Below are 12,329 nucleotides of genomic sequence, written 5' to 3'. Positions count from 1 at the left end.
AGTCATTTAGTCACAAGAATCCCGGTAGCTCTATATAGGACAATTAAATCTCACAAAAAAAATAAAAAATCTCTTATTAAATTTGATAACCTTTCAAATCTTTATATATTTAAAACACAAAGACTTAAGGGGTTATTAGTAGATTAATGTATTTTATATATGTTAGTTTTGCTTTAGCTTGCATTTAAAAAGCCCAAAAATAGGTTGACAACCTAACATACTTAGGTTACATAGGTCTGGTAAGTTGCCAAACCCAACATCCTTAAGTTTATCTATTTGTTGAGCTCAATTATATATGAGTTTGGTGAGATGTCAAACCCAATATCTTTAGATTTAGTTATACATTGAGGTCAAGTACATATGAGTTTAGTGAATTATCAAATCAAAATTTTTGTTTTGTTTCAGTTGTATGCTGAGCTCTAATACATGTGAATGTGACGAGATGTCAAACCCAATATTTTTGGGATCAGTTGTGTGCTAAGCGTAAGTATATGTAGATATGAAAAGTTTTTAGATCTATCACCTTTAGGTATGGGGTCATTCTAGGTTCAAATGCATATGGAACTGACAATCATAATAAAGCTCATATTAGGTTTTGAGACTTTGTTTGTTTATTCTCATGGCTCTTAAATAATAAAATATTAAAAGTCAATAATAATCATTTTTTTATACCTCTAGATGTATAAAAGTCTCTTATGAACATACTATATTTTCATTAACTTGAATATTATGTAAGAAATATATATCCCTTATTAATATTGTGTAAAAGATATGTATTTCTTGGTAATGTTATCAGGAGAAAATGACACTTTAACCCCTTCATTTAAGTAACATAATAAGGTTCAAGAACTATATTTACCCTCTAAACCATCAATGTAAAATGTTTATATTTTTTTTATTATCTAAGTATTCATGTTTTTATTCTCAAAGCATTTATTATATATAAATAATAACAAACACTCTTATTCTTAGAATTTAAAGCTTATTTTTTTATTATAACTTTTAATAGAATCTTATTTTCTTATTTATTGCAATTTTTTAATAAAATTTATTAACTTTATTATCAAAGGATCCCTAAATCTCACAAAAAGAATTGTTTTGCATATATTTGGTCTTTTATTACCAACTATCCATTTCATGAACTCTAGAGAAAGAAATATTAATGTGAATATTTAATTAATTATTCATTATTCAAATACTTAAAAAATTTTATTCATGAAAATATTAGATTTAGAAACATCATCACTGGTTAAATATTTTTTTAAGAAGACAATAATGTGTTTGTGGAAATCTTGGGTTATTCAAATGTCTTCATCTAAACATTAAATTCATGAAAGAGTTGAAGGACCAAGTGGTAAAAATATGCTGTCAACTTGCTAATCCATGATGCCATCAATGTTGCAACTCGTGCTAAAATATTTGGGGCGTGCTACGGAAACAGGCATTGATTACAATAAATGAATGAATATTAAGCAAAGAAACTTGAAAGATCTATGGCTTTCTAGGTCAGATGCACAAGTTCCGGGTATGCATGTGAATGTTGCCGATATGTTTATGCATTCCCATCTAAGAAATTAGCTGATTCCTAGTAAAAGGATTTCAACATTAATAGGCTAGCTAGCGCTGATTGTTGAATTCTTTGGCACCTTTCTAACTTTTTCTTTTTCCTTCCCCATGCCCTAGTCTCAAATTTGCCTGCTTATAACTTGAAAAATCAGATGGAAAAACATCTATTTTATGTGAAGATATTGACATGCAAACCCGACAAGATAAAAAATAAGGAATAAGATAAAATAAGAAATGAGACACATAAGAATTTACGTGGTTCATCCAATTGGGCTATGTCTACAGGCAAGTATAAAAAGATTTTACTAAGTAATGCGAGAATTACAACCTCTCTCAAATAATAGGAGAACAACTAAGAATCTCTCTATTACTAGGAGAAAACACATTACTTACTCTCTCACAAATACTTCACAATTTTATAGGATTACTCTCTCTTCACTCTCCTCTTCTTCTTTTTATCTTGGTATGCAAAATAAGCTTGGAGGCATTGCCTATTTATAAGCAAGAGTGAAGGGAAAAAGGCCATAAATCATGGTATAAATTATGCCAACAACTCATCTCCACTCATACTCTACCAATTATGCCATAAATCATGGTATAAATTATGCCAACAACTCATCTCCACTCATACTCTACCAATTATACCAACAACTCCACCAATTATATCAACAACTCATCTTCAATTATGCCAACAACTCTACTCATTTTTGTCTTCCACCAATTTTACTTAATTTAATTAAGTGTTGGCTTTACATTCTTCCACTTGAAGACTTTGATGATTTAATCAAGTCTTCACACTTGATCATCTGTGATTCTTCTATCATTTCTATACTTACCATCTTTATGCTGCTTATGTTTCCAGCTATAAGAGGATCTGCACCATATATACTTATCAAGATTGATCGATTTGGTCAAAGCATCTGCTGGGTTTTTCTTTGTGTGAACCTTCTGAAAATCCACACTTCTATCTTCCACCACTTCATGAATAAAGTGACACTGAATATCTATGTGTTTTGTTTTTGAATGAAACGCTGAATTCCATGCAATATGCAAGGTACTTTGACTATCACAATACAAAATAATATTCTCTTGTTTGTGCCCAAGCTCTTCTATAAGTTTCTTCATCCATATTGCTTATTTACAAGCTTGTGTAGTTGCCATATACTCAACTTTTGTTGTGGATAATGCTACAATAGTTTGTAGTTTAGAGACCCAGCTCACAGCTCCTCCTGCAATTATGAACACATAGCCTATAATTGATTTTCTTTTCTCAAGGTCACCAGTAAAATTTGAGTCAACATAACCTTTGACCGTAAATTCTGATCCTCCATAACATAATGCAGCATCTGAGGTACCCTTAATGTATCTCAAGATCCTCTTAATAGCATTCCAATGCTCTCTATTAAGATTTGCCATGAATCGATTAGCTACTCCCACTGCTTGTGCAATGTTTGGTCTTGTACATATCATGGAAAACATTAAACTTCCCACTACTGATGCATACGGTACTTGAGACATCTCCATCCTCTCTGCTTTATTGCTAGGAGACATACTTGAGGATAATTTGAAGTTAATAGAAAGTGGGGTGGAAATTGGCTTACAATTTTCATGTTGAATTGTCGCAAGATCTTCTTCAAATAATTCTTCTGAGAAAGCCAAATCTTTCTCTTACTTCTATCTCGATGAATTTTCATCCCTAAAATCTTGTTTGCTGGTCCCAAGTCCTTTATATCAAACTCCCTAGCCAACTATGCCTTCAATTATTGGACTCAATCTTTGTTGGGGCTTATCACCAACATGTCATCTACGTACAATAACAAAATGATGAAATCTTCTTCAAATCTTTTGTAATACGTACAATGATCTGAACTGAGTCTGTTGTACCCAAGGCTAATTATAAAGGAATTAAATCTTTTGTACCAACACCTTGACGTCTGTTTGAGACCGTATAGAGATTTGTTTAACCTGCACACTAAGTTCTCCTTGCCTATTTTATCAAAACCCTTTGGTTGGAGCATATAAATTTCTTCTTCAAGTTCTCCATAAAGAAATGCAATTTTCACATTTAACTACTCTAAGTGAAAATCAAATATAGCACACATTGTCAATACTACTCTGATTGTAGTAAGTTGTACCACCGTAGAAAATATCTCATTGAAGTCTATTTTTTCTTTCTAAGCATATCCTTTCACCACCAATCTTGCAAGATAACGCTTCACTTGATCATTGCCATCATGCTTTATCTTGTAAACCCATTTATTGCCAATGGCCTTTCTTCCTTGTGGTAGTGGAACAAGATCCCAAGTATTATTCTTGTGCAAAGCTTTAATCTCCTCTTGTATTACCATCATCCACATAGATACATCTGTGTTTTTGATAGCCTCATGGAAAATTGATGGCTCTCTATCCTCTGTTAAAAGAGAGTATGCAATGTTACTCTTAGTAACATATTTTGAGTGCTAAGCCGGTGGTTTTCTTTCACGAGTCGACCACCGAACTTCAGGAGTTTTGAACTCTATTTGTTCTTGTTTTTCATGCTCTAGTGCAGCTTCAGAAGAAGTATGATTCTGAGCATTTTTCATATGGATTGTTGTAGTCTCCTTTAGAATGCTATTATGTTCTTCCATTTGTATTTTACCTTTTACAAATATGAAATCTCTACTGATTACTACCTTATGGGTAGTGGGATCCCACAAGCGATACCCTTTCACTCCATCAGCATATCCTAATAATATATATTTTCTGGATTTTAAATCCAGCTTGCTAACTTCTTATGTATTGTACATCACGTACACATGATTTCCAAATACATGCAATCGAGAATAATCAGTTGGTTTTTCAGTCCACATCTCCATCTCTGTCTTCAGCTCAATTACGATTGATGGAGATTAATTTATCACATAACAGGTGGTATTGACTGCTTCTGCCTAGAATGACTTTTCTAGACCTGCAACCTACAACATTGCTCTTATTCTTTCTAATAGAGTTCTGTTCATCTGCTCTACCACTCCATTTTGTTGTGGAGTGTATGCTGTTGTGAATTGCCTTTTGATACCTTCATGTTGACAGAAGTTATCAAATTCATCACTCGTATATTCTCCTCCATTGTTAGTCCTCAAACACTTAATCTTCTTTTCAGATTCAAGTTCCACCCGCGCTTTGAAAGTTTTAAAGACTGTAAGCACATATGCCTTCCTTCTAATTGGATACAGCCAACATCTCCTGTAGAAGTCATCTACTAAGTATCTTGCTCCTCCCAAGGATACAACTAGTGCTTGCCAAACATTAGAGTGAATCAGGTCTAAGATGCATTTACTCTTAGTTGTTGATGTGTCAAACTTCAACTTATGTTGTTTACTTGTAACACAGTGCTCATAAAAAGGTAAAGTAACATTTGTAAGCCTAGGGAGTAACTTCTGATCAGAAAGAACCTTTAAACTTTTCTCTGATATGTGGCCTAGTTTTTGATGCCACATCATCGTCTTCTCTTCTATAGGACTGACTGATGCAATTGACGCTTCTGTCCCATGATATGTTTATCCCATTAATGCAAACATATTTGCAATTGTCTTTCTTGCCTTTAAAACCACCAACATTCCTTTGATAATTTTCATGATTCCATTATCTATTCGAATCTTACAGCTAAAACTATCAAATTATCCTATGGACAAAAGATTTTTCTTTAAGTTTTTCACATGTCACACTCCTGAAATGGTATGAATTAAGCCATCATACATATTCAATTTGATGATGCCAATGGCAGCAATCTCTAAAGCATGATTATCACCCATGAACACTTTGCCTCTAGAGATGGGTTTATATGTATGGAACCAATCTTGATTAGGAGTCATATGCCATGTTGCTCCTGAATTTATTAGCCAGACCCTAGTGAGCTCTTCTCTATCTGTAAAGATTATCGCCACTTCACTATATAAAACCACTCCATTTTCTAAGGTGCTTGCAACACATCCTTGAGGTTTTGATGATTCTGCAGTTTTTTTATACCCTTTTTAAACCAACAATCCTTATTAAAGTGCCCTTTCCTGCCATAGTTGTAACATTTCATAGTCTTCTTACTTCTTAATTTGGACCTTCCCTGCCTTTGAATCCTACTGGAGCCACGCTACGTTGATCTTCCTTTTGACACCAATAACACCTCTGCTTGGTTTGAAATATTTCTGTCTCCTTTTTTTTTATGCCTATTTTCTTCTTCCAAGATAACGACTGCAACATCATTGAAGACTAAATAGTCTGAGAGGATATTATTAATTAAGTTGATAATAAACTGATTATACGAATCAGGAAGACTTTGAAGTAGAAGCTCTGCATGTTCATTTTCCTCTATTTGTTAACCCAACATAGTGAGTTATGAAAATAGAGTTCTTATTGTGTTGATGTGGTCAATCACCAACATGGTGTCTGCCATTCAAAAGGTATGAAGTCTCCGCTTTAAGAAAATCTTATTGTGCAAATACTTGGACTCGTATAGTTTTGTTAGAGTCTTTCATATCTCTTTAACTGTTTTCTTCTTCGCTACACTTGATAATACTTCATCGGCTAATGCTAAATATATGTTAGCAATAGCATTGCCATCCATCTCAGTCTATTTTTCATTATTAGTGATCTCCTCGAGCCGATCCTCAATTGCTGCTAAGCAATTGTCTTTCCTTAAGATTGCCTTGATTCTTATTTTTCACAATGAGAAATTGCTCCCATTAAACCTCTTAATCTCATACTTTGCTACCATTGTATTCACCGAGATCTATTTAGCTATCACTGTTTCATTAATCTGTAACGTATACAGAAATAGTATCATGTGAATAATACTTCACTAAGTAAGTTCCTAGGAAAGATTGGAGGGGTTACAAATGGTCTCGCTTAAAACACAATCTCTTTAGATAGAACTTCCTAGACTGTATTTAATCACTGCACTGACTTTCTATATACACCAACAGTAACGTATGCGAACAGTACCATATAAATGAATAGTGCCGTAGACGTGAATAATAACCATATACACGAATAACTTTTGTGTATTAACAACATCAACTAGAAGGCTCTGATACCACTGTTAGGATACTGACATGCAAACTCGACAAGATAAAAGACAATAAATAAGATAAAATGAGAAATGAGTCACACAAGAATTTACGTGGTTCACCCAATTGAGCTATGTTCACAGATAAGTATAGAAGGATTTTACTAAGTAATGTGGGAATTACAACCTCTCTCAAATAATAGGAGAACAACTAAGAATCTCTCTATTATTAGAAGAAAACACCTCACTTACTCTCTCACAAATACCTCACAATTTTGTGGGATTACTGTCTCTTCACTCTCTATCTTGGTGTGCAAAATAAGCTTGGAGGTATTGCCTATTTATAGGCAAGAGTGAGAGGACAAAGGCAATAAATCATGACACAAATTATGCCAACAACTCATCTCCACTTATACTCCACCAATTATGCCAACAACTCCACCAATTATAACAACAACTCACCTCTAATTATCCAATAACTCTACTTATTTTTGTCTTCCACCAATTTTATTTAATTTAATTTAGTGTTGGCTTTATATTTTACATATATATGTCCGATTAGTCCCATTCAAAGAAGTATTCTAAATTTTAACTCTGAAATAGACGTGGTAAAGTTGAATGTGAAGAGTGTAATATTTTGTTAAAAAAAAGATTCACAATTATTTTACTTGAGGAATTTTACTTAGAATCAATCATGTGAGATTCACACATGTTAAAATTATAACAACAAAGGTAAGATGCAAAATATAATTAGAACACCAGATTTTCATGCGACTCGATCACAGGTAGAATGACTTCATTAGGACTCAACATATCTTAGTTTTCAAAGAACTAGATGACAAACTATTTTATGATATTTGACTTCATAGAGCATCGCATGCTGTTCAGCACCTGCTCCACTAGTTTATAATTATGTGTTGTTAACTTGTTACTCGAGGGAAACATTCAGATGGGTTGCATGAATGAGCTTACCCTAGATTAAACCATCCATGTTATTTGATTATTTGTTCAGGTACTTGTGTGCTAGTTAGGTAGATCTAGTTAATTTTTTTTCATGATGTAGGCACATATAGATAGATAGAAACACCATGCCTACTCCCTACTCTAAACCTCATCAAGTCGCTATTCTATTAGCTTCAAGACAAAGTGATCTTCAGCAGTGGCAAAACCAAAATGGATTCCCCTCGGAAACCCAAATCTCTCTCCACTAATCTCTTCTTCCTCGTCCTACTCTTGTCCACAAATCTCCTCACTTTATTCCTCTCTTCCACCTTTTGTTATCTTCACCCCATCTCCTACACCTCCATATTCACTCAAAATAGTAGTAGCGGTGTTGCTGACTCAGATGCCACAGAAAATCCTGACACGCAATTAGACCTTCGATCAGAATTTATTGCCTTCACTTCAGGCCAAGCGCTCCCATATGGTTTCAACACAAACTTTGATTCTGACACCTTTTATCCTCCTGTAGGCCAAGCCTGCATTAGGTTTCCTGATGAACTTAGTCGTTTTATGTCCTACAAAGTTAATGGATCCTGTCCTGATGATGAACTATTTGCACAAAAACTCCTCCTCAAAGGCTGTGAACCTCTCCCTCGCCGCCGTTGCCGCCCTGTGGCACAGCCTGACTATGTTGAACCCTACCCTCTTCCTACTAGTCTTTGGACTACACCACCCAATTCTTCGGTTGTTTGGACAGCCTATACCTGCAAGGACTACACATGTCTTATCAACAGAATGAAAACTCAAAAGGGTTTTGATGATTGTAAGGATTGCTTTGATTTACAAGGTAGAGAAAAGAATCGTTGGGCTTCAAGACAAGTCATTGAAGGATCACTTGACTTCACAATTGATGAAGTTCTTGCAACAAAGAAGCCTGGAACAATCCGAATTGGGCTTGACATTGGTGGTGGTGTGGCTACATTTGCTGTAAGGATGATGGAAAGGAACATCACAATTATAACAACTTCAATGAACTTGAATGGTCCCTTCAACAACTTCATTGCTTCAAGAGGTGTTATGCCTTTGTACATTAGCATATCACAAAGGCTACCATTCTTTGACAACACTTTGGATATTGTACACTCAATGCATGTATTGAGTAACTGGATTCCTACAACTTTGCTTCATTTCTTGATGTTTGATATCTATAGAGTGCTTAGGCCTGGCGGGCTGTTTTGGCTTGATCATTTCTTCTGCGTGGAAGATCAATTTTTGGATGTTTACAAGCCACTAATTGAGACCATTGGATTCATTAAGTTAAAGTGGGTGGTAGGCAAAAAGCTTGATCGTGGGGCAGAGCTTAGAGAAATGTACCTCACAGCTTTGCTGGAGAAGCCATTGAAGAATTCTTGGTGATTTTAATTTGCTAGTAATTTAATTTCTTTATTAGGCTTTACTACAGGAAGTTTTTTTTTTCTTTCTCTCTTTTTAATTATTTTCGTTTGGAAAATGATATTGTCAAATCATGAATAATGAGATTATGAGAATGAGAGATTTTTCTTTTTTAATTTTCCTTAATTTGTCTTTTATATTTTTCCTTTTGTTTTGTCTCATTATGGTTAAACTTTTGGGGTTATTGTATTTTTTTTATCAACAAAAATTTGATAATTTATCTTATATATATTCATCATATGTAGGCTTCATATGGTAGGAAAAGATTAAACGATTGTGTTTGTATTAATTTCTCATTAACAAACAGTACTATTTTCATTAATTATTTTTGTGTTAACCATTGCATATAAATCTGATGGTTAAACGGCACCTCAATAAGACAACAGTCAACAGATTTCATATTAGTTTTTTAAGGAAAAATACTTAAGTCATCATTAAGTTGCTCATAAAATATATTAATTTTTTGTTTTGTTTTGTATGGATAAAGAAATGAAAAGCTAGAGTCAATAACAACTTGTTGATCTCAGCTACCAAGAATAAAAAAGAAGTATCTGTTGGCTATGTCACTTAGATTTCATCGATATGGCCAACCTAACCCTTTTTATATATATATTAAGCTCAACCCTTGTTGAAAAACAAAAAAAATAAAAAAATCAGCATCCTCATCCTCAAATATCATGTCTCCCATATATTTTTTAACTTTTCTCCTTGTTTTTCATGCATAATTTAGTTGTCAATTTTTCCTGTTTGGCAATCGTTTTACAATCTAATTCTCCTTGGAAAGAAGAGCGTGATGAATCGATCTTCTACCACATCAATAATTGAGGTATGAATGTATAGTCAATCTTTCATTAAAATACACTACATAATGTATTTGTAGGTTAGATACTCTTGCGTTTAATTTTCAATTTTTGTAATATTACGATAAAAGCTTGTCTTTCACAATAGTTTTTTGAGTATTATGGATGATGTTTGGATATGATCACCACTAAAAAAAAATATCAAGGAGAAATTCAGGTGAAAGCAACACAAAATTCTTTAATAAAAAGGAGAGGAAGGAAAAAAAAAAAGAAGAAGCTAAAAGGAGTTAATTAATTTATTAATTGGCTCCGTTTGTTTGCAAGAAAATTATTTTTTTTGGAAAGTAAATTTCGAAGAAAGTAAATTTCTAAAAAATAAATTATTTTTTGATGTTTAGTAGTGTTATGAAAATGAATTGGAAAACATTTTCTAGTGCTTGGTTATACTATGAAAAATGAATTGGAAAATAATTTATTAATGTTTTATTTTTCTCAAGTTTATTAAACTAATGATGAACAAATCTTACAAATGAAAAGGTTACATAAGAATGAAATTGAAAAAAAATATAATTTCATAAGTTAACTCAAATAAAATAAATAATAATCAAAATAATAAAGATCAAATCTAAAAAAAAAGATGAAGAAATTAAAATAATAATAATTAACATTTCATAAAGTATTTCAAATAAACTAATTAACAATCAAAAGAATAAGAATCAAATTTGATAGATAAAAAATTTCAGAAAAAAAATAATAGGAAAAAACCAATTAACAACTATAAAAATAAAGACCAAAATTAATATAAAAATAAAATTTTAAAAAATAAAATTAAAAAATAAATATTTAAAACAAATATAATAACCACTTGCAAGAATTACTAACTTGTTTTAACATGTTGAACAAGTAATAGTCGAAAGAAAGAATAACAGGAAACTATGGTGGCTTGGTGCTTTCCTAAAAAGGACATTTTTTGGTTCTTGTTCAACTCACCCTTTTCGTAGGAATGAGATGAACAGATATTGCATCAACTGTGATTTAACTGCTTGTCACTATTGCATGTCTTCAGATTGTCATCGACATCATAAGATGTTAAAAATATACAGACATGTCTACAAGAATGTTGTATCCCTTGGTGCAATGGAGAAGTATATTGATTGTACTCAAATTCAGGTACTTACATCTCTACCTTCTTAATTTCCAAAACCTTAATCTTGTGTGTGTGTGTGTGTGTGTCTTGGTTCTATACAAGACATAATCGGATCTCGAGTTATACAATAAGGTAGCTCTCTTACAATTCAAGTTTGAGACCTCTAATAAGTCTTCATTGATGTGTTGTTACCTAGAATTGTGTTTGGTTAAAGACGGGATTGAAGACATAAAATAAATTTAACTTCGTGGATAAAAAATGAATTTATCTCTACAACAATTTTATAATGAATTCCTGTGCTAAAAAAATATAAAGGGCGAGATGAAATGTTTTCTCGTCTGTTGTATTAACCAAATGCTACCTAGAATACACTCAGAGACGAGTACTAGTGTATTTTGTTTTTAAGAGTAACATATTATTCCTGACTTTCAGCCATTTAAGTGCAACAAGAGATTGGTTTTGTCACTGAATCCACTCCCTCACTGTGGTCTACTATCTAACAGTGGAGTTTGTGAAATATGCAAGAGAGGATTGGCCGAGCCAGAACTTTATAAGTACTGCTCTATTTCTTGCAAGGTACTAATACTACTATGATACGAAGCTTGTTAACTTTTCCTTCTCTCTGTTTTTTTTTTAACCTAACTTCTAGTGATTTCTTTAACACTATATTTGAATCCTACAGGTTACAGCATATGCAAGGAAGTCAAGTAATTTGGTTCCTCCCTTTCTTCCCCTCCAGGCTCAAACCATGAAAAAAATGAAGAAAGAATCAAAACCTGAGAAACCAAAGCAAAAGCGGAAAGGAAAACCTTGCAGGGCTCCCTTTTTTTAAGAGACTAACATGGGTTTGTCAGTCTCCTATAATTATTAGTTCTATTTTTAAATTACTGTAAAATTCAATGATCTAACTCTGTCAGTTTAATTAGGTTATGAATATCAGAAAAAGTCATGATTACTAAATAAATCTTGCAATTATCTCATGTTAGTGTTGTAACCCAAATTTTTACCTTCATTTTTGTATATATTTTGAAAACCAAGGAAAAAAAGTATGTCTTTCAATCTATTTTAATTATTTTTTATTTTTTAATTATTGTTTGTCAAAACATCTTGAAAAATTATAAAAAAAATTAAAATATATAAAAATAAAGGTAAAATCAAGTAAAATACAAAAATAAAATATTGAAAAAGTAAAATGATAAAATTACCAAAATTTTATTGAACTCTAAAAAAATCACACAAATGCTAGGCTATCCCTGTCTTCTTTTAATAAAGGTAAGCTTTATTAATGGTAATACAGAACTAATTTAGAAAAAAAAATATAGTAAGTTTAATTTCTTGTAAGAAATGATATGGATAACGCCGTTTTTTGTTTAGGCATAACTAA

The 12,329-nt window shown here is 32.5% G+C and overlaps 1 protein-coding gene across 1 annotated transcript; it reads left to right on the top strand.

Annotated features, from left to right (window-relative positions):
* The first annotated feature begins 7,584 nt into the window (after positions 1-7,584).
* LOC105139235 (uncharacterized) lies at positions 7,585-9,085 on the top strand. Its single transcript, XM_011045608.1, has one exon. The coding sequence runs from the start codon at positions 7,778-7,780 to the stop codon at positions 8,960-8,962; it is 1,185 nt and encodes a 394-aa protein (XP_011043910.1). The 5' UTR covers positions 7,585-7,777; the 3' UTR covers positions 8,963-9,085.
* Positions 9,086-12,329: the final 3,244 nt, after the last annotated feature.

The sequence above is a fragment of the Populus euphratica genome, unplaced genomic scaffold, assembly GCF_000495115.2.
Source record: "Populus euphratica unplaced genomic scaffold, PopEup_1.0 scaffold89.1, whole genome shotgun sequence".
NCBI classification, from domain to species: Eukaryota; Viridiplantae; Streptophyta; class Magnoliopsida; order Malpighiales; family Salicaceae; genus Populus; species Populus euphratica.
This window is presented reverse-complemented; position numbering and strand designations above follow the sequence as displayed.

Coding starts and splice junctions, on each gene's coding strand:
- LOC105139235 (XM_011045608.1), top strand. CDS start 7,778: ATGGATTCCCCTCGGAAACCCAAATCTCTCTCCACTAATCTCTTCTTC.